The sequence below is a fragment of the Oncorhynchus mykiss genome, chromosome 12 (genome assembly GCF_013265735.2).
Source record: "Oncorhynchus mykiss isolate Arlee chromosome 12, USDA_OmykA_1.1, whole genome shotgun sequence".
Classification (NCBI taxonomy): Eukaryota; Metazoa; Chordata; class Actinopteri; order Salmoniformes; family Salmonidae; genus Oncorhynchus; species Oncorhynchus mykiss.
In genome coordinates this window covers 51165270-51188808 of record NC_048576.1, presented here as the reverse complement: position 1 = coordinate 51188808, position 23539 = coordinate 51165270, and the positions used below count along the sequence as shown (strand labels likewise).

General features: G+C 43.8%; 1 protein-coding gene across 1 annotated transcript in view; it reads left to right on the top strand.

Annotated features, from left to right (window-relative positions):
- The window catches only part of LOC110537739 (PDZ and LIM domain protein 4), a 64873-nt gene that overhangs the window by 28576 nt on the left and 12758 nt on the right, over positions 1-23539 (top strand). Inside the window, exons 3-4 of the mRNA XM_021624093.2 lie at positions 12758-12845; positions 23081-23343. Of these exons, the coding sequence (XP_021479768.1) occupies positions 12758-12845; positions 23081-23343 (351 nt within the window). The remainder of the gene's footprint in view (positions 1-12757; positions 12846-23080; positions 23344-23539) is intronic.

The window sequence follows — 23539 nt, the reverse complement described above, 5'->3', positions numbered from 1 at the left end:
TCTATTTTTGTTTGGAACGACCAGAAGAGGCAGGGGCCAAGTTGACTAACCCAGAAAATAATATTTTTGAGAACAACAGACCGAGCCCTCATTAAAAGTCTCAGCTATGAAGGACTCAAATTGTCAGGCTGCTGAGGCCTGTAATTTTCTGGTGCTGCCATTGGATAAATACTGTATGTAAGCCTACAGGTCTGCTCGTGAACCCAAATTACATTGGTTGCAGCGGAGCTTGAGGCACTTATGTACAAGAATGTCTTACTTACGCCACTGAATTCATTACTTTCATTACCTTATTTTTGAAATAGTTTTTTCATAACCCATTTTTAAAGCAACTATGAGCCCTTGGTAGCTGATCAGAGAGCCTCATGAAAGCAAGAGTCAAATAAATAAATGTTCAAAAAACCTGGGCTTGGAAGAGCATCTGTTTTTGGAAATGACACTGCCTCTGAATCAAGAAATAGTGTTATTAATGCATTTGTCACACAGCAGTTGGAAGGAGAGAGGAGGAGGAGTAAGAAGAGAGCAACAGGCCAGCTTTAGTAGAGCTTGACACTGAGTCACCTCTTCAACCCATCCAACTTTGCTGCTCCATTTCCAGTCCCTGACAGGTTCCCTCGGGCCTGCGCTGTGAGGTAAAACGGCTCTGCTAAGTTCGGCATTTCTAGCAGCCTGATCAAAAGGTTGTTTCTAAACAGGCCCTGCTTCAAGTTCACTGTGGTGTCAGTGCCCGGCGGACAGAAACCCAGCAGGCCAGGGTCTTATTGAAACATGTCACGTTTCCCTTAGATGGCCTGTATATCTTCGGCCTATTGAGTCTCAATGAAGACATGGACCGGCTGTGGCGAATCTCACCTCCCAACCCCTGAGTCTTCCCTCCTCACGCCCACACTCCTCTCCCCCTTTTCCTCTCTGATCCTTCCTCACGCCCACACTCCTCACCTCCTTTTCCTCTTTCCCTTGAAGAAAGCAGTGGTGGTTGCAAAGAGCTGCGAGACAGACAACGGTTATTCGTTTCCACGAGTGGTCAGAGCCTGTGGAAAGAGCCCTGCTGGGCTGGCAGGTTCAACATAGAGAAGTAATGAGACCTGAGGAAGGAGAGAGACTGTAGGGAGATTGTTATTTAATGCTGCTCTTTAATTGTTTATTCTTGTTCTTACTTTTTTTGTGGTATTTTCTTTAAACTGCATTGTTGGTTAAGGACTTGTAAGTAAGCATTTCACTGTAAGGTTGTATTCAGTGCATGTGACAAATAAGATTTGATTTGATTTGAGAGAGAAACAAAGAGAGACAGAGCGAGAGAGAAAGATAGCCTGGTGGAGGTGCCTCTGTTTCCCTGGTCTGACTGCCTGGACAGTGAGTCAGAGCTGAGGAATTATGAATGGGACAGGGATTGTAAATATAGTACTCCTACTAGGAAAGAGAAGAAAAAAAACAGCCAAAGATAGGGAAAATCCCTCCCCTGTCCTCCACTTCTGTTGTGGTCGTAAATGGCACATCAAGGGAGCCGGTGGAGTCGGGAGGGGAGACTACAGCTCTGCTGCAGTCATTGATCTTGTCATCTCACAGACCAACAATCTTCTAAGTGACCTCCAGGTCTGGTGAGAAGACCCCATACGTGTGGTTTTAAAAACCACTTTGTCTCCGAGACCAGAGACGACATTTGATCTCGTCTCATATTACACCAATAACGAAGTAGCAGCTTGATGGTTTTGATTTATAACAGTGTATTATTAAAAAACTGGTTTCAGTTAGGGATCAAGAGGAGTTGAGATGCATTTGATAACAGGGAAGCCTCAATCTGGCAAGAGGTAATGCTGTTGATCAGCATCTTGGTCTGAGGGTAGTAGTCAATGTAGCATGAAATCCCTGCACAGCCAAAATAAACCATCCACATCCACCGCCTCAACCAAATCAGGAAATTAAAAACCAGCAGAGTCAGACAGCGGAAAATCTGACCGAAGGGAAGGTTTGTCGAAACTCATAATGATACCCTGACACTGGGCCATTTCATTTGAGAGACTTCTATCGTCTTTATTCGACAGTGATATACACACACACTCTTATTTATGAGCAAGGGGAGTAGGAGAAGGATATTCAATTTGACGTAAAATAAAAGCGTGCTCATTGACCAGTTGTCTCTTGGCACTGGAGGCCAGCGAGGAGAGAGTAAAAGGCCGTTGGTCTGCATGGCTCTGATCACTCGCAGACCGTCTCCACTAATCCCTCACACACTGACTCAATATTGGAGGGACACGCTAAACTGGATCACAAAAAACAATATGCTCCATTGTGCCTGTCCTATTGGTGCGTATCACAATGTCTGCTGCCTACTCCGTCAGTCTCTCTGCCTCTCAAACGTTTCCACTCATAAATCTACACTACATGACCAAAAGTATGTGGACACCTGCTCATCATTCATCACTCCAGAGAACGTGTTTCCACTGCTCCAGAGTCCAATAGTGGTGTAAAGCTTTACACCACAGCTTTACACCACTCCAGCAGACGCTTGGAATTGCGCATGGTGATCTTAGGCTTGTGTGCGGCTACTCATCCATGGAAACCCACTTCATGAATCTCCCGACGAACAGGTATTGTGTTGACCTTGCATCCAGAGGCAGTTTGGAACTCGGTACTGAGTGTTGCAAATGAGGACAGATGATTTTTACACGCTTCAGCACTCGGTGGTCCTGTTCTGTGAACATGTGTTACCTACCACTTCGTAGCTGAGCCGTTGTTTCTCCTAGATGTTTCCACTTCACAATAACAGCACTTGTTTATGGAGATTGCATGGCTGTGTGCTCAATTATATACACCTGTCAGCAACGGGTGTGGCTGAAATAGCCGGGTCCACATATTTGAAGGGTTGTCCACATACTTTTGTATATATAGTGTATGTCCTCCTTGACATGTTCTATGGTTCCTTGTATTAAAGCAAATGTAATAATATGAATTCATATTATGTATCCAAGGAAACAAACATCCTGGGATATAAAGTGTTGTATCCTTGGAAAAGAGGGAGGGTTGGATGGATGTCCTAGGCATAGATCGTCCCACTCTGTCTGCAGCTCATCCATCAAACACTTACCCATAAAGCAGCCTTGATACGAACACCTCTGTGATAATTTCTGAGGCATTGCCTCACCCGCCACAGCCATGCCAGCTGAATCCGGAGTGACCTCATCCTTCAGTTGTGAAATTTCCACTAGTGGAGAACTCAGAGGCCTCATTGTTGCCTCCTGCTCCAGAGGCCTGCCTGCGTTCACGTACGTAGGTGAAACTACTGACCGAGTGGAGGGAAACACGTCTTTGTTCCTCTACACACGCACATTGCACTCTGCTGCCTCGCTGGGGCCATTGTGATGTCATGACATTGCCCTTTTGAAAGCTGAGCGGTTGGCCCATATACTGTAACAGCAAATGGTCTAGCAAAGAGACCCCCCCCCCCGACATGATTCAGGAATTTCAAAAAGCATTACAAACTACTCCCTCAGAAGTCTGTTTTTCTATGTGGAGGCGATAGTCATTTACTTCCCCCTTCCCAACGGTGTGCCATTAAACAAGCTATATAATGCCATTTCATTTGTATTGCACGTTTTTACTCCCCTATGGTTTCATAGGAAGTTCTAAATCTTGCTGAAGCAATTTTCTCTCCATGTCTGGGGTATGGAGCGCAGGCCATAAATTAAGACTAGTCTATTGTATTAACACAGGAAAAAAGTACAATACAGTATAAGAATTGCAAAATATTTTGTATTTACAGTACATGGATTGGCCCAGCCATGATAGACAAAATACTTTGTGATAAATGAAAGACAATGGGGTTTATTGTACAAAGTCACCTGACACAGAGCACACAATAATTTTTTGACCCCTTTACCATCCTGTTGTTCACTCGGATGGCTGTCTCAGCATGGTGAACTAAACTAATAACAAGGAATACTGTGGGATTACGCTACAAATATCTGTGCCTGTATTCGTGTTAGACACAGTACAGGAGATTGGGACTAAGATTCTCTCTGCATTTTTGTCAAAACTGAGTTATTGTCATAGTCTTGTTCTGTTCAATGTTATCTACCTGCAGAGCCTTCAGAAAGTATTGACACCCCTTGCCTTATTCCAGATTTTGTCACTGGCCTACACACAATACCCCATAAAGCGAGTGTGGAATTATGTTTTTAGAAATGTTCAAAAATTATTTAAAAATGAAAATTGAAATGTCTTGAGTCAGTAAGTATTCAACCCCTTTGTTATTGCAAGCCTAAATAAGTTCACTAGTAAAAATGTGCTTAACAAGTCACATTATTGTAAGGTTCTGTATTTATTTTCTTAGTCAACCTTGTGTTCTGTTTCTTTGTGTTCTTGAACATAGCCTGTTACTTTGTGTTCTTGAACGTAGCCCTGTCTTTCATTTTTGTTCATTGATTTTACCTGTGTTAGTTACTCACCTGGTCTCATCAGCTGCTATTTAGTTCAATTCATTCTGTTTGTGCCTTTGAGGTATTGTTCGTTTTGACTCTACATAAAGCATTTTCTTAGCTTGTTTGTGAGAACCAGTTATAGCCTTCAGTCCTACTTTTGATTCACTGCCTGTTTGCCTACCTGTGTATGACCATTGCCTGCCTGTGACCACGATTCCTGCCTCCTGCGAAGGCAAAATAAACACCTGCTGCGCTCTGTGCGTGAATCTACACATTTTTCTCCCTGAGTATTCATTACAGAATACCTCACCTAAAAATGGAATGGATTCAGCGGAGCTACAGTGGCGCCTAACCCAGCAAGAGGAGCGTATGGTGGAAATCTGCATTCTTCTCTGCCAGCCTATCCCTACTCCTCCGATGCCAGTTATCGTAACCCATAGCCCTCCTCCATTCATATCCATGCCTGGAAAATATGACGGTTCACCTGGGAAATGTCAGTGATTTCTGATACAATGCAGCAAATATATTGAGCACAACCCCACTAACTTCGCCACTGACAAGAGCAGGTTGGATTTTGTTGTCTCTAATCACAGGCAAAGCCCTGGATTGGGCCACCACCATATGGACTGCCAACAGCACAGAACTCTGATCCGAGACCCATTTCCACACTCTCGTCAAAGAGGTATTCGCTCACTCTCCCTCAGGTCGTCCTATAGGAGACCTCCTCATAGAACTTCAACAAGGATGCAATTCAGCTGCCGCGTATGCCCTCGAGTTCCGCACCATGGCTGCAGGGAGTAGATGGAGTGAGGCTGCTTTCCTTACTGTCTACCGACGAGAGCTCAACAGGGAACTTCAGGCGGAGCTGGCCTGTGGAGTCGTTCTTCAGGATTTAAATCAATACATTTCTATGTCCATCTCCATCGACCACTTCATCGCCAACAAACTCTGCCACCTAGGAACCCGAAACCTTCTCTTTCCATGATTTCTCCTGTCCGAGTCTTCCAGAGCCCATGCAGTTGGGCCATGCTCCTGTCCCGTGTATCGAACATCAAAGGCGGATCCAAGAAGGGCTCTGCCTATACTGTGGAGGGAAAGATCATCTACTCAGCCGTTGCTCTGTTCTCTCTCCCCCCCCCCCAGTATTGATAACCATGAAGGGGGTTACTAAGTACATGGATGGCTTGATAGATTCGGGAGCAGCAGGTCATTTTATCGATTACCAGCTAGTACAAGAGCTTGACATTGATCTAACACTGTCACCCCTCCTTTAAGGATTAACACCCTGGATAGGCAGCCATTGGGCACGGGCTTCATTATACACCTGACAGTGTGTCACCCTCCATACCATCTGAATCCACCCAGTACAGCAAAATGAAGGCCTCCACTCTGCCACCACATCACCCAGGGGGACTGTGCTATTGACTTACTTCCTGGAGTGTCCCCACCGAAGGGCCGTGTTTACCCCCTATCCTGGAAAAGGAGGCAAAGGAGAACTACATTGACACACTCAAACGGTTTCATTCATCCTCCTTCCCCGGCTGTGTCCAGCTTCTTCTTCGTTGGAAAAAAGGTCAGTGGTCTCCGTCCATGTATTGATTACCTTTCCCTGAATGACTTCATGATCAAGAACCGATTCCCTCTTCCTCTGATCCCAGCGACCCTTGAACAAGTGGGCCGCGCCAACATCCATACACAACTCAACCTGCGAAGGGCATATAACCTTGTCCGTATACATGAAGGCGACAAATGGAAGACGGCCTTCATCACCGCACTAGGGCACTACGAATACCTGGTCATGCCCTACGGCCTTACTAATGCCCCCGCTGTCTTCCAATCCTTTATGAACAACGTTTTCCAGGATATGATCAACCACTCCTTGAAGGAACACTTGCGGCATGTGCAAAAGGTTCTTCAACGGCTCCTTGACCATAATCTTTGAATACTGAAAAGAGCACCTTCCATGTAACCTCGGTAAACTTCCTCGGTTTCGTACTGACACCTGGAGGGGTCAGCATGAATGAGCACAAAGTCAAATCCATCAGTAACTGGCCGACACCCTCCACCGTTAACCTCTCTAGGGTATGTGGGACGCTAGCATCCCATCTGGCCAACATCCAGTGAGGTTGCAGAGCGCCAAATTCAATTACCAAAATGCTCATTATAAAAATTCAGAAAACAAAACATATTTTACATAGGTTTAAAGATGAACTTCTTGTTAAACCAACCACAGTGTCATATTTCTAAAATGCTTTTCGGCGAAGCATACCTAGCCCAGTTGACAAATTATTACAAACCGTAACCAGCCAAGCAGAAGCGTTACAAAACTCAGAAATTGAGATAAAATTAATTCCTTACCTTTGATGATCTTCATATGGTGGCAATCAGAAGACATTCATTTGCTCAATAAATATTCCTTTTGTTCGATGAAGTCTCTGTATATCCAAAAACCTCAGTTTTGTTAGCGCATTTTCTTCAGTAATCCACAGGCTCAAACTCAGTCAAAACAATCAGACAACAAATCCAAATGGTATCCGTAAAGTTCATAGAAACATGTCAAACGATGTTTATATTCAATCCTCAGGGTGTTTTTAGCCTAGTAATATTTCAACCGGACAATAACGTTGTCAATATAAAAGTTAAACAAGAAATGCACATGCGCCTGAAAAAACTCTGCTTCACGTTAGGGTCCATTCGTTCAGACTGGTCTTACTCCCTCATTTATAAGAATACAAGCCTGAAATGATTTATAAAGACTTGACATCTAGTGGAACCGCAAATGGAGTCCTAAGTCAATGGATACTGTAATGGCATTGAATAGAAAACTACTTCCTGAATGGATTTTTCTCAGGTTTTCGCCTGCTAAATCAGTTATGTTATACCCACAGAAACTATTTTAACAGTTTTGGAAACTTTAGTGTTTTCTATCCAAATCTACCAGTTATATGCATATCATATCTTCTGAGCCAGAGTAGCAGGCCATTTTAATTTGGGCATGCTTTTCATCCAAAAATTCCGAATGCTGCCCCCTACCCTAGAGAGGTTAAGGAACTCCAATGTTTCATTGGGTTATCCAACTACTATCGCCGGTTCATTTGGAACTTCAGTTCTACTGCCACTCCCCTCACTGACCTTAGCAGACCTCGGACCCTTCAATGGACTGATACCACCCTGACTGCTTTCAACAACTTGAAACACCTCTTCACCTCAACTCTTGTCCTTCGCCAACCTCGTCCAACCCTTCCTTTCACACTGAAGGTGGATGCATCTGGAGTAGGAGCCATAATCTCTCAGCGGGTGGGAACACCTCAAATCACATCCCTGTGCCTTCTTCTCCAGGAAGTTATCCTCCACTGAGAGGAATTACGATGTGGGGAACAGAACTCCTCGCCATCAAGCTGTTCCTCATGGAGTGGCATCACTGGAGGGCACACAACATCCCTTCCTCATCCTAACAGGTTGTACTCTAGAATATATCAGAGGGGCCAAGAGTTTAAACTCCAGACAAGCTCGCTGGGCTCTTCACACGCTTCCATTTTCATGTTACTTACATCCCTGGAAAGAGAAACGTAAAAGCTGATGCGCTCTCCCGCCAGTTTGACCTTCCGACCAGTAACTCAGACCCTACATCCATCCATTCTTCCTTCCTCTTGCATTATGGGACCGGGACAGTGGGAGATTCACTCTGCCATACAAGAAGCCCTAACCTCAGACCTGGCTTCTCCTGAGACACCAGCTAGGTAGAGCTACGTACCAGCAGCTGTTAGACCCCCAACTGATGCAATGGTGGCACACGTCCTTGGGGTCAGGACTTCCAGGCATTACACAAACCATCAAACTTCTAGCTAGTAACTTCTGGTGGTCATCACTGGCATTTTGAAGTAAGGGATTACGTATTCCTGTCCAGTCTGCTCCCAAACCAAATCCCTCGTCATCTCCCTTCCGGTAAGCTTCAACCTTTGCCAATCCCTCACAGACCCTGGTCCCACATAGCTGTTGACTTCATCACAGACCTTCCTGAATCCTCTGGTAACAGCACTATCCTTGTCATAGTAGACCGTTTTTAAAAAATGTGTCTGGTTCCTCTGATGCACTGAGGTAAAACTACAACAAATGTAGCAAATTCACTGTCCTGAATACAAAGCGTTATATTTGGGGCCAGCACATCACGGAGTACCACTCTTCACATTTTCATGTTATGGGTATGCTTGTCATCAGCAAGGACTATGGAGATTTTTAGGATAAATGTAATAGAGCTAAGCACAGGCAAAATCATAGAGGAAAACCTGGTTGTCTGCTTTCCAGCAGACACTGGGAGATGATTTCACTTTTCAGCTGGACAATAACCTAAAACACAAGGCCAAATATACACTGCCGTTGGTTACCAAGATCACATTAAATGTTCCTAAGTGACCTATTTACAGTTTTGACTTAAATCAGCTGAATCTATGGCAAGACTTGAATGGCTGTCTAGCAATAATCAACTAACTTGACAAAGCTTGAATATTTTATAAATATTGCAAATATTGTACAATCCTGGTGTGGAACTCTCTGAAACTTAACCAGAAAGACTCACTGCTGTAATCGCTGCCAAAGATGACTCGGGTGTGAATAATTATGTAAATGAGATTCTTCATTTTCAATAAATTAGCAAAAATGTCAAATATATTTTAACTTTGTCATTATGGGGTATTGTGTGTAGATGGATGTGAAACATATATTTAATCACTTTTGAAATCAGGCTGTAACACAACATTTGGAATATGAATACTTTTTGAAGGCACTGTAGTACTATAAATCCCCCAATTTATGTTAAAAAGTATGCAAGATAAAAAAAAAAATAGCTGACACCATTCAAACCAATGAGGGTTTTGGAACTTTAAAGACAATTGTCTCAAGATAGAACCTTATAGTCCCAAGCTCTTGCAAGTTTCATGCTTCACGAAAGACCGGCATACAGCCATCACTGTCTATGAATGTAATTTTTTTATTTATTTCACCTTTATTTAACCGGCTAGTTGAGAACAAGTTCTCATTTACAACTGCGACCTGGCCAAGATAAAGCAAAGCAGTGTGACACAAACCACAACACAGAGTTACATATGGAATAAATAAACATACAGTCAATAATACAATAGAGTCTTTATACAGTGTGTGAAATGAGGAAGGATGAAATGGGTGAGGCAATAAATAGGCCATAATGGCGAAATTATTACAGTATGGCAAATTAAACACTGGGGTGATAGATGTGCAGAAGATGAGTGTGCAAGTAGCTGTACTGGGGTGTAAAGGAGCTAAATAAATAATATGGTGATGAGGTAGTTGGATGGACTATTTACAGATTGCTATGTGCAGTGATCTGTGAGCTGCTCTGACAGCTGGTGCTTAAAGCTAGTGAGGGAGATACAGTGGGGTAAAAAAGTATTTAGTCAGCCACCAATTGTGCACTTAAAAAGATGAGAGGCCTGTAATTTGCATCATAGGTACACTTCAACTATGACAGACAAAATGAGAAAAAAAATCCAGAAAATCACATTGTAGGATTTTTTATGAATTTATTTGCAAATTATGGTGGAAAATAAGTATTTGGTCAATAACAAAAGTTTATCTCAATACTTTGTTAAATACCCTTTGTTGGCAATGACTGAGGTCAAACATTTTCTGTAAGTCTTCACAAGGTTTTCACACACTGTTGCTGGTATTTAAAGGGATATCAGCCAGATTCCTTTTCCTATGGCTTCCCCATGGTGTGAACAGTCTTGAGACATAGTTTCAGGCTTTTATTTTGAAAAATGAGAGATCACATCGCGTCATTGTATGGCTGGGTGCCAGCAGCGTTTTGCATGCGCAACAGCTTGGAGCAGACTCACTCTCTCTCTCTCTCTCTCCTCTCTCGCTCTCGCTCTCGCTCTCGCTCTCGCTCTCTCCTATTGAAGAAGCTACAGTCCCGGTAGAAATATTGTTGATTATATATTGTGAAAACAACTTGAGGATTGATTATAAAAAATGTTTGACATGTTTCTACGACCTTTACGGATACTATTTGGAATTTGTCTGCCCGGTCGTGACCGCTCGAACCTGTGGACTTCTGAACATAACGCGCCAACCAAATGGAGGTATTTTGGCTATAAAAATAATCTTTATGGAACAAAATGAACATTTATTGTGTAACTGGGAGTCTCGTGAGTGCAAACATCTGAAGATCATCAAAGGGAAGCGATTCATTTGATTACTTTTCTGACTTTCGTGACCAATCTACTTGGCTGCTAGCTGTTTGTAATGTTTTGTCTACTGAGAGAGATGTCCTTACATAAACGCTTGGTATGCTTTCGCCAAAAAGCTTTTTTGAAATCTGACACTCCAGGTGGATTAACAACAAGCTAAGCTGTGTTTTGCTATATTGCACTTGTGATTTCATGAAAATTAAATATTTTTAGTAATTTAATTTGAATTTGGCGCTCTGCAATTCAGCAGATGTTGACGAAAATGATCCCGCTAACGGGATGGGTGAATCAAGAAGTTAATGTGAGTCTGGAAAGAGAGTTTACAGTCTAACCAGACACCTAGATATTTGTAGTTGTCGACATATTCTAAGTCAGAACCGTCCAGAAGAGTGATGCTGGACGGGTGGGTAGGTGTGGGTAGCGATCGGTTGAGGAGCATGCATTTAGTTTTGCTTGCATTTAAGAGCAGTTGGAGGCCATGGAAGGAGAGTTGTATAGCATTGAAGCTCGTCTGGAGGTTAGTTTAACATTGTCCAAAGAAGGGCCAGAAGTATACAGAATGGTGTCGTCTGCGTAGAGCTGGATCAGAGACTCACCAGCAGCAAGAGCGACATCATTGATGTATACAGAGAAAAGAGTCGGCCAGAGGATTGAACCCTGTGGCACCCCCACAGACTGCCAGAGGTCTGGACAACAGGCCCTCTGATTTGACACACTGAACTCTGTCAGAGAAGTAGTTGGTGAACCAGGCGAGGCAGTCATTTGAGGAACCAAGGCTTTTGAGTCTGCCAATTAGAATGTGATGATTGACAGAGTCGAAAGCCTTGGCCAGGTCTATGAATACAGCTGCACAGTATTGTCTCTTATCGATAGCGGTTATCATATCGTTTAGGACCTTGAGCGTGGCTGAGGTGCACCCATGACCAGCTCGGAAGCCAGATTGAATAGCAGAGAAGGTACGGTGGGATTCGAAATGGTCGGTGATCTGTTTGTTAACTTGGCATTCGAATACCTTAGAATGGCAGGGTAGGATAGATATAGGTCTGTAGCAGTTTGGGTCTTGAGTGTCTCCCCCTTTGAAGAGGGGGATGACCGCGGCAGCTTTCCAATCTTTGGGGATCTCAGACGATACGAAAGAGAGGTTGAGCATGCTAGTAATAGGGGTTGCAACAATTTTTGCGGTAAATTTTAGAAAGAGAGGGTCCAGATTGTGGCCTGGCTGATTTGTAGGGGTCCAGATTTTTCTGCACTTTAAGAACATCCGCTATCTGGATTTGGGTGAAGGAGCAATGGGGAGGCTTGGGCAAGTTGCAGTGAGGGGTGCAGGGCGGTTTGAAAAGGGTAGCCTTTGCTATCCTAACTGCCTGTGTATATTGGTTCCTATCTTCCCTGAAAAGATGCATATCGCGGGGGCCATTCGATGCTAATGCAGTACGCCACAGGATATTTTGCAAGGCAAAGATTGGTGTGCACAGATAATATTTTAGACTGTCTAGGCTTGGTTCAGTCCTAAAGTATGTAATCACAGACTGTTATATTGAGTGGTACTGAAGTGAATAAAAAAGGATTCATGAGAAATTTTTGCCAAGGGTCGTGAGTTCATGCCATAGTTTTCCTGTTGATGTGCAGCAGAGATGACTTTATCACTAAAGTGTATTGGAATGTGGTCACACTCAGCTGCCAGTGTTACGCCTGCTAAACAAAAACACATGCTGAGAAGAAACCTGACCCTTGATACTGTGTAAAATGAAGAAGTGAAGCTTATTTTGGAGCACAGTCAAATATTTCATCCCCGGATCATATCCCGGTAATATTTAGCAGTGGTTAGTGATATTTAATACGAAAGTTCAAGTCATCATCTTTTTTCGCTTACTTAACTGTATTATGGTGTATGTGTCATGAGTTTAGTCCATTTTCATTCCACTCTAGCATAATCATATCCAGTAATAACAGAATTTAATAGCATCTTCTTAGTGACTGCTGTGAGCAAATAACCTGTGAACACAAGTTGATAGGAGCAGATATGACGGCTTTAAAAGCCCCTTTAGTATTTTATAGATACAGAGTCCTTGTTTATCTAACCCTAGCCTCTCTTTCCTGGGTATTGTCTTTCAGGTCAGGAGACAAAGTCTGGTCTCCAAATGTTATTGAAGATGGCAAGACAAGTCCATACATGGCCACATTGGAGTCTGAGTCACCACAGGTATGAGCTGCTCTTGTTTACATGCAAATAAGAGCCATAGATATGATTATATACACTGAACCAAAATATAAATGTAACAATTTCAAAGATTTTACTGAGTACAGTTCACATAGGGAATTCATTAGGCCCTAATCTATGGATTTCACATGACTGGGAATACAGATATTGATCTGTTGGTCATAGATACCTTAAAACAGGTAGATGGATGGATCACAAGTCAGTATCTGGTGTTACCACTATTTGCCTCGTAGCGCGACACATCTCCTTCGCATAGAGTTGATCAGGCTGTTGATTGTGGAATGTTGTCCCACTCCTCTTCAATGGCTGTGCAAAGTTGCTGGATATTGGCAGAAACTGGAACACGCTATCGTACACGTCTACGACACCGTACTGCAGTCAGGTCAAGACCCCAATGAGCACGCAGATGAGCTTCCCTGAGACGGTTTCTGACAGTTTGTGCAGAAATTCTTTGGTTATGCGAACCCATAGTTTTATCATCTGTCTGGGTGGCTGATCTCAGACAATGCAGGTGAAGAAGCCAGATGTGGAGTTCCTGGGCTAGCGTGGTTACACGTGGTCTGCGGTGTGAGGCCGGTTGGACCTGCTGCTAAATTCTCTAAAATGACAATGTCAGGCTTATGGTAGATAAATTAACATTACATTTTCTGGCAACAGCTCTGGTGGACATTCCTTCAGTCAGCATGCCAATTGCACGCTCCTTCAAAACTTAAGACATCTATGGCAGCGTGTTGTGTGACAAAACTACACATTTTAGAGTGGCCTTTTCTTTTTCCTAGCACAAGGTGCACCTGTGTAATGATGCTGTTTAATCAGCTTCTTGATATGCCACACCTCTAAGGTGGATGGATTATCTTGGGAAAGGACAAATGCTCATTAACAGGTATGAAAACACATTTTTGCATGAAACTTGTTTTTTTGCACATGCAACATTTCTGGAACTTATATTTCAGCTCATAAAACATGTGACCCAACACTTTACATGTTGTGTTTATATTTTTGTTCAGTGTAGATTATCTTCTGATATACTGCTGCCTCGATGGTTCCCAAAATAAATTATCCAGAAGCCGAGGCGTGCCCGGTGAACTTTGCAGCGTTTTCCGATACTGAACAGAGAGGGTGAAGCAAAGTGTAACCAAAACAAGCAGACAATGAGCGTATTGTGGCTGGGACTTCTGAGAAGTGACCATTCATCTCTTATTGTTGCCGTTGGTTGTCATGTTGGGGCGCTTTCCCATGTCCCAGTCTCTTCAGTGTAGCGATCCCTGTAAACTGAGCTGACTGGGTCACACAGAGGCCTGAAATTATTCCATCACTTCATCAATTGAATGTTGACGCGATACACAGCAGACAGATGTATTGAGATCCGCTTCAGTAGGCAGGCTGGTGGACATGTTGAATGAAAGAGCTATACGAATGGTGGAAGGTTCAATACAGAACAAGTTAACTCTATCCCTGTGGTGAATGTTTTTTTTCCATGTAGCTGCGCCTAAGTTTACATCGTCTTTTGTTTGTCTTCAGAAAGCAGCATAGACATTTTATTGCTTTAACACGCGTGACATCTATTAAGTCAAAGCCACTGATCCTTATCCTAAATATTCCTAATGTTCTTGGGTTACATGGTTGATATACTGCTCTTGTAAGCGTGGTAGTCATAACATATACATCTTCCTAGTGATAAAGGAGGTGAAAGACCAACCCATTACAGCCTTCAGGCAATCCAGTGAGACAGGCAGATTCGCTGAGAGGGGTCCTGGGGATTGGGAACGTTGTATTTCACCGTCTCGACACAAGCTGAAGTCTGAGCGAAGGGGGAACTATCAACTCAAACTCTGTATATAAACGGAGACAGGCAGATTCCCTGAGAGGGGTCCTGGGGATTGGGAACGTTGTATATCACCGTCTCGACACAAGCTGAAGTCTGAGCGAAGGGGGAACTATCAACTCAAACTCTGTATAAAAAAACAGAGACAGGCATGCTAGCAGTGCCTCCTGTGTGCGTATAATCGGAGAATGCTGCTCTACCTCCTGGATAAGTTACAGAAGGAGGTTTGGAAACCTTGTATCCACTCTCTGCTCTCTACTGAAAGACTGGCTACTTTTTAATAGACTTAAAGTTGAGAGCTAGAAACGCTAGAAACGGAGTGAGTAAGTATCATTAGCTGCATTTGCTTAATTTGCTTTTGGTGGAGGCGTGTAAACATGAAAGGGAAACAGTTGGTTGGTCGGTCCCTTGAGTTAGGCTAAATGAGGACCTGAAATGGTCTCACCACACCAAGACCGTGGTGACGAAGGCACAACAGCGCCTCTACAACCTCAGGCGGCGGATGAAATTCGGCATTGCCCCTAAAGAGCCTCGCAAATTTCTACAGATGCACAATTGAGAGCATACTGTTGGGCTGCATCCCCACCTGGTACGGCAACTGCACCAACCTCAACTGCATGGCTATCCAGAGAATGGTGCGGCCAACGCAGCTCCGGGGGCCTGCTGCCTGCCCTCCAGCACTCATGTCAAAGGAAGGGCAAGAAGATCATTAAGGACCTCAGCCACAAACTGTTCACTCAGCTACCGTCTGGTAGACAGACACAATGCAGGTGCATCAGAGCTAAGACAGCGAGACTAAGAAACAGCTTCTCTCTCCAGGCCATCAAACTGTTAAACAGCCATCACTTGGTGATGCACACTCATTCACACAAAACACACACACACAAACTAGCACACACACACCTCATACTCACAAACACATGCACATACACTCACACACATCACTCGCACAGTCACACACAGTCAACGCTGCTGTCCCGTATTGTAGAGACATTAAACCACTGGACACTTCCCGTTTCACACTCTGTGTTTATATACTGTATTGTCTAAATGGCTCAAATATATCTACTTCTGTGCATATCATTCTTGTGTAAATTAATCTGGTGTATATACGTAGATTACATTTGGATTACTGTTACAGTGCTATTTGGGGTTTTAATTGGGGTCGTTACAACACTATTTATTTATTTGGATTATTTGTGTACTTGTTTCACATTTTACCGCATTTAGGAGCTAGTAACATAAGCATTTCACTGCACCTGCTATAACATTTGCTAAACTGTGTACCCAACCAATAAACTTTGATTTGATTTTGAAGTAAATATGGGAGTTCTAGCTAGCAGGAAGTGACACAAGGAAGTGGTGAGATGTTTCCTTGAACAAGGGGAACGTGGGAGATTCTCATACAGTTGAATGATACATTTTTGGATCTAAACCTGAACAGTTATGAAACTAAAGCTATTTGTGGCGTCCTCGTACTGGAAAGAGGTGAAAAACAGGAGGAAGATATTGATTGTTTCCATGAATTTATCTTACTCATCAACAGACCAGAATATTGTAAGATTACCAGAGAGGATAATGACTAATTTTGAAATTATTATTAGAATAAATAAGGGAAAATAGGCCTGTGGTCTTTATATAGTATGTTAACGTAGGTCTACAGGTGGCTACAGCTAGCCACTGTATGCTATTCTGCATATTTCCTCAGGCTAAATAAAATCACCATTGTGTCTTTAGCAGGGGCCTTGGAAAGTATGGCTCTTTAGAATGCCGGAAACGCTGGAACTCACGTCACTAAGGTTCCATTCTCAAGCCGCACTGCCAAGCTGGCAAGAGGGAGAGGATTATCCTTCCTGGAATTTATGAGAGCTGACAGCGAGGGTCCACACATGACTTAAGACTGTCATTTTTTTTTCTTGGAATTAGTTTCACTTCATAGAATCCGTTTGATACAGAATCTGTTTTATGAATGGAACAAGTCCGCTGGTTTTCCAGTATACCTGTCAAATTAAGATTGTCTGCCTAATAAATAACATTACAGAACCCTGACAATAGAGTCTAATTGTGACGTGATTATAGGTTTTTTTTCTATAGTGATTGTATGCTCCGTTCCATAGAGGTCATACTCTACCCTCTGTCAAATATGTTTAGCGGTTCAATTAAAACATTGTTCTCTGTAAAAAAAAATATATATATATATCTAATCAACACAGTGCCATTGAGAGTTCAAATTCACTGCACCACATTCATCCAGGACTTCGGATCATAAGCTTATGACCCAACTTATTTTGTTGTTTGTTTCCAGTCCTGGGTGAAGTAGTACTAATCAGACGGTAATCCCCAGAAATGTCCATCTATATTTGGGTTGGCCCAGAGAGGTCTCTCTCTCCCTCTGTCAGCACGCTGTGGAGCGGATGGGCAGCCCCTTGGCTGTCTGCTTCCCAGCCAGCCCTGGACCCACCGTCCCCGGGCTTCTCTTAGCCTTGCACTCTGGGATAGGAACAGGGACAATAACGAGCTGGTTTGTTTGGTTAGCGGTGCAGAGCGCCATGTGAAAAGTTTAATTGCCCAGGTCTGGGGATTACTGTGAGAGGGGGAGGGGGAGTTGAATCTGAGAGAGAGAGGGGAGCTTTAGGGCCCAGTCAGAAGCAAGCATATGGTTTCAATTAGGCTCCTCTTCCTCCTCCTCCTGCTTTTTCTCCTCCTGCTCCTGCTCTCCTCCACCTCTTCTCCTCCTCCTGCTCTCCTTTACCACTCCCTGACCAAATTCTGCAGTCTGTCGACTGAGGTAGCAGCAGTAAATCTCCTTCCCCCTCCCCCTCCTTTCTCAGCGCTTATTATTATGAGTAGCTTTAAGTCAGGCTGATTTCCCCAGGAGTCCTGTGGTTCTGTCTAAACGGGCCCCAGTCTAAAGGCATAACTCCAACACAGCTCCTCCCCCCTGGCTAGGCACACAGGCTCAGCAGCCAGTCACCCAGAACCAAGGGCCATGCTTGGCCACCATTGTAAAACAGGTCAGTGAAATCTAATGACGGTCTAAATTTACGAGCAGACAGAACTGCTTCTCATAAATACTGCTTTCTCCAAGTCTTTATTTTTTTTTAGTCGTAGTCAAGGCTCAAAGAATGTGAGAGTATTTCATTATCTTCTGACAAATGTTTTTTTCTTCAGCAGTCTTTCCCGTTTTGGAACTCTATGTGAGAGACTCAACGAGTGACTGGTCATAATATAGCAACATTAGGTTTGATTGCGTTAGTTTGAAAAACAAGATAAGGTTACTAAGTGATTTATCTGGTGATTAGATATGATTTAACAAAGCACACACTCTATGTGGAAGGAACTCTTTGTGGAAGGAGTGTCACCAGTCGCTACAGTTTCCATTAAATATATTTTATGTGTGCTATTTTAAAAACACCACTTCAGACCGGCATAGGTACGATACATCAGTTTAATGGGACAGTCTGCTTACTGTGATTTATTTAATGAAAATAATGGTAGCCTCCATACATACCTAAGAGCAACTTGAAAGCACTTACAGGTCCTGAATGTTACCAAACTGGCACTTTTAAAAGCTATTCACCAGATGTACTGCCTTGTAAATCTGCCATTCACTGAAAGCAAATACTGTATCTATTTGCTGCAGACACAAGGCCAACAGTGCACATTATGGAAAAGTGTGCCATCTAAAGTAGTCTCGGCGCTCAACTGAGACAGAAACAAGCAACAAATGCGTGCCAAGCAGGGCTGGCTTTATGGGGGAACCTTCGGGGGCCCATCCTTCCAAATAAAATGTTGAAATATGGATCAGAAATATGGACAGAGGGACACATCAATCTCAGATCAAGCATCCGAGCAAATTGAACAGTGCCCCCCCATCTCAGTATGTGTAGACCATGTATGTGATGATGTTTGGACAAAAATAGTATGGCATGTCGTAATTTTTAGCCAGACAGCATCAGATACATGGGCTACATGTACAGTAGTAAAACGGAGGGGCAATGTTTTGCTTGCTCGGATGCTTTCTTCAGTGAGATCATTTTAGCAGAGAGGAAGCGGGAGGGCTCGCTCTCACCAAAATCTATCCAGAATAAGCCCAATGCATTTCTATGGGCTTTATTTGCAGACCTAAGCTTGCCCGCCTGCCTTCCCGCCTTTGGGACAACGACTCCCATTGTAAGGGCAGCGACATGAGAAACTCGTCATTATATATAGATCTCTGGTTTCAGGGCAGCCACTTGCGAATTGGAAAGGAAAGTTGGATCTTTGGTTTTCCTAAGCTACTATATTGTGATCAATATATAAAATGGATTTGGATACTGCTTTCAATCAAATGTCTGCAGAATTAGTAAAGATGTGATCAATGTTGATGATCAATGTGATGACATGTTGATGATTTCATTGCGGTGCTGTTTGTAACTACCCTGGTAGGTTGATTGAAAACCTGAAACAGGTTGCAGGCACTAGTTAAAGTTTGAAGCTTTCTCTTGAGTGGGCAGCCTGATGAAAGCCAGTCAATATTTAAATCACCCAGAAAATATACCTCTCTATTGATATCACATACAAGCCTTTCACGCATGTTATCCAGATACTGAGTGTCAGCACTTGGGGGTCTATAGCAGCATCCCACCAGAATGGGCTTTAGGTGAGGCAGGTGAACCTGTAGCCATTTTCCTTCGACGGTATTTAACATTAGTTCACTCTATGCTTTACAGGAATATGGTTCTGAATATAAACAGCCACACCTCCACCTTTAGCATTTCTGTATTTTCTGTAGAGCTCATAACCATGTATTGCTACCACTGTATCATCAAAGGTATTATCTAAGTGAGTTTCAGAGATTGTCTGAATATGAATGTCATCTGTTACTAGCAAATTATTGATTTCATGAACTTGTTTCTTAAGCTACATATGTTAACATGGGCAATTTGTAATACTTTTCTGGGTTTCTTAATCACTTTTCTTGCTTTACTGGGAGGCTTAGCAGAGGTAGACATGCACAGGCTATTTATGTTAGTGCAGGGGGAGCTGCACACAGTGGACTTCCTGCTATGGCACACCGCCTCCATGCTAACAATATAACTCTGGTTCATAGGCATATGATTATGAGCTGCTCCTCATAATGTAATTCGACCCCACATGAACCATGACAGTATCAGCCCCCAGTGACTGACGCATAGCCTCAAGAAGCAACCTGTTGATATCATTAACTTTTGTCCCAGGAAAACACAAAGGTACAGGTATATGCCTCACTATCGAACTTCCTATCACAATAGCCAGAATGATCTGGCCTCTCCCGTGTCTCGAAGCTGATTACGAGGCCAGAGCCACAGAACTCACCTGAGAAGAAGGCTGCTGAGATTCCGGCTGCGTGCAGGCCACAACAGCCAAAGGGACAGAGCTCTGAACCAGAGAGCACGGCCCAGCGGAGGGGGGCCACGGTGGTCCAGGCTGTGCCCAGGCAATTGATTGACTAGGATAGGGAGAGGTAGCTGAAGGGATATCCACAGCCATGGAGGGAACACCCAAGTGCCTGGCAGAAGACTGCTGGTACAGGGGCTCAAACAGATTTGAAAGTCTTAAGTCCAGACACAGGAACACTTGGTAATACAATACACTCAATGATTCTTCTTCTTCGTTCTGGTTCCAACACGCATCAATTTACGCTCACCTGGAGTCGAACAATGAGCAGCCGTTTTCTGGTTCAAGCTAATGGAGGAGTGCAGTAGTGGACAAGATGCCGATATTCTCATGGAATCCTTTGACCAGGTGCTTGGTCAAATGTTTCTTTTTTCTTCACGAAGAGTAATAATTATTTCTTTAGCTGCATCAAGATCAATACATTTTTCACAAATGAAGGTATCCATTGGACCTTTCCCCGTGACAACAGGTCGCTTGCTGTTCCTTGCTACACACCGGCAGGCTGCATGTTAGCATTTGGTGTAGCCTCTCAGAGCTGTGTCGGGAGTCTATGTAGTCTTGGGGGATACAAAACATACAGTTACAGTATGTACTGGCCAACGATTGGAGTCACACTCACACGCTGGAAGTAAGGACTTAGTTCTATAGTAGTTCTATAGAGACTGTTGTAAGAGTTGAGCTCTTGGTAGCCTGGCTCGGTTGTTGGTATCCAGGTACTAAAGCGTCCGGGGTGAAAAAGTTGAATGGAAAAAGTTGAGAGTGGAAAAAACGAAGACGTTGGTAAATGTGTTAAATGAAGAGTTTTGATTGGACCGTTAACAGTAACAAACTAAGTTTGGCAGGTAGCCAAGTCGCAACAAACAGCACAGCAGCATGATAACGCGGAGGTGTGACCTTTTCCCACGTGAGACAGTAAGCTCTATACCATGCTTCGTCATTCCAACAGAAACACGTGCAACAACAGATAGTAATTTTTGGGGCTTCTGAGGCTTGTGGGCGCCCTAGAGCTAAACAGAGGATGACATCGTGTTCGTAAGAGTCTCAACTTTCAATAGAATGGTCATAATACTTTGTAGCCCAAACCATTCGGACACTACAGGCAGAAGTTAGCAGAAGAGGCTGTACCGACTTTAGACAAGTCTTGTGAGGCTTGTCTGGATCCTAGAACAAAACGGAGAACGCCATCGTGTTCATAAGAGTCTCATATTTCAATAGTGTCCATAAAAGTTTGTAGACTGTTTGAACGCTACGGGTGTTTTTGTGAGAAGATAGATTTTCAGGAAGTCTCATGGTCTGACAAACACTACTCTAGCTCTGCCACCTTTCATCGCGGATGCGGAGGATAGAAATGCAGCCATTTGCAGAAAAGTCATTAAATACCCGAACATGTTTCCCTTGCACGAAAACAGCTGTCTGTCCAGAGCTCACTGGCGAGAGAGCTAGAATACAGGGCCCAGAATACAGTTCCATTTCCTTAGCCGCCAATGGGATCACGGTTTATCAATGTGTCTATATGGCAGAGGTTGGTGCTCTCACATTAGTTTAAGTTTTACTTTTAGATTTGTATCATTTTAATTCAGATTCTTATGACTAACCACATGACAACGGCTTTGAAAAATGCAAAAGTTGTTATTGAAACGAAAATGCACATGTGAAAACCATAATTGGCACGCAGATTGGTAGAAATTGTAGTATAAGTTGTAAGCTTTCCCCAACTTGAAACTCCGCCTATGGTATTTAAAAAATGTGTGCACAAGCAAGCGCATGCACACATGGGAAGTCCAGTGAAGAAAACATGCCCCCTATGGAAATCAAATAGCCGTCCAACTGATTCGTTCTGGCGCCGGCCCTTGTGCCAAGGATTTGAAGCAGGCTTTTCTCTCTACCTCTCCCTAGCTCCATCTGTTTATGTGAAAACGACCACTCTACTGTAAATAGGCAACATCAAAACGTTTGTGTTCATTTGCCGTGCTTGACACAGCAAATCATCACTGATGTTATCTGCACTCACTCTCATTAGGGTATGGTATAGCCAAGGTGTTTGCCAAGCCTTTCAGCAGTCCTGTCACTCTTCCCCTTGGTGATCTCAGGGCTCTGTGGCTTCTATTGTAACTGTTTGAAGGAGGCGCTGGAATCCATCCACACGTCGTAAAAAGGCCAAGTTTACTGTCGCTGCAGGAACACTTGGTAATACAATACACTCAAATGTTTGCTCTGCCTCTCTTTTACTGTTGTTGCCGAGAGGGGACACGGCTTGGAGTTATGGACCAAGCCCAGGGTTGGCGACGCAGCTTGGGGTAGGGCTGTGGGGTGTGGGATCAAGGGCTCAGCAGAGTGGTGATTAGCGATGGCCCAGGCATGGGTGGTCTGGGCCAGGGAACAAAGACCAGGCCATCTGCTGCCTGCCTGCCTGGAGAGTCTGTGAACCTCCGCTTCCTGGGGCCAACCACTCAAACTAACCCACCACTCAATGTGCACACACAGGTTAATCAACAGGCTAGCTGTGAGGGATGACAACTTTGTCTCCAGTACTCTCATTGCACAACCGTTAAACAAGTCACTCCAGTTTAGATTACATATTTACAGAGGACTAAGATTACTAAGATTGTGTGCAGCCCACAACAGCCTTTAAGTCACTATATTTTGGATGACAGTCATACCACTAAAACCAGCCATTAGAAAAGTGATGACGTAAACAAAATGTTGCAACCCATCCTTATCTGTGGCTTGGCTGGAGAGATGACCACGCATGTCACACGCAATATACGGTCGATTATCAGTGTAGTTCATGGAAGTCTGCAGTTAATATTTGGTTACGTCATTGGATAGCTGACGCAGGTCCATGCAAAATGTTTTTGCCTCTGTGCCAACAGTCACCTTAATGTTGCCATGAATAGACTATGACAACGACATAGAAGTGCATTGGGAATAACCATATTTTTCTTAATGACTCCTCTGCTCTTTCCTTCTCTAGAATTTCCGACCCATTAGCACTGGACCAATGACCAGTGGTTACAGCAGCAGCTACAGCAGGGGGAACAACAGCAGCGGTTACAGCCGAAAACCCTCCTACACTCCCGAGCTGCCGCACCTCAACAACGGCACCTCCAAGCAGTCCAACCATGCGCAGTACAACAACCCAGCCAGCCTGTACGCACACAACAACGGCAGCAACGGAGACAGAGACAGGGTCTTGCCAAAACAAATGAGCGGCCTGAGCCTAGGGTCTCCTCACAGGTAAGGCATGTGGAGTGGAAAATCCATTTGTTATCGCGTGGTCTCTCAGATGTGTGATAAATGTGTGTGTTCTCCTAGGCTACAACCTACAGCGCCCAGAGATGTCCTCTGGGCCCTGCTGTTTGTGCTGACTGCATACGTTTCCCGCTCCCAAGGCCTCCCAGGGCCTCACAGTGAAGTTTACCTTGTAGGGTCC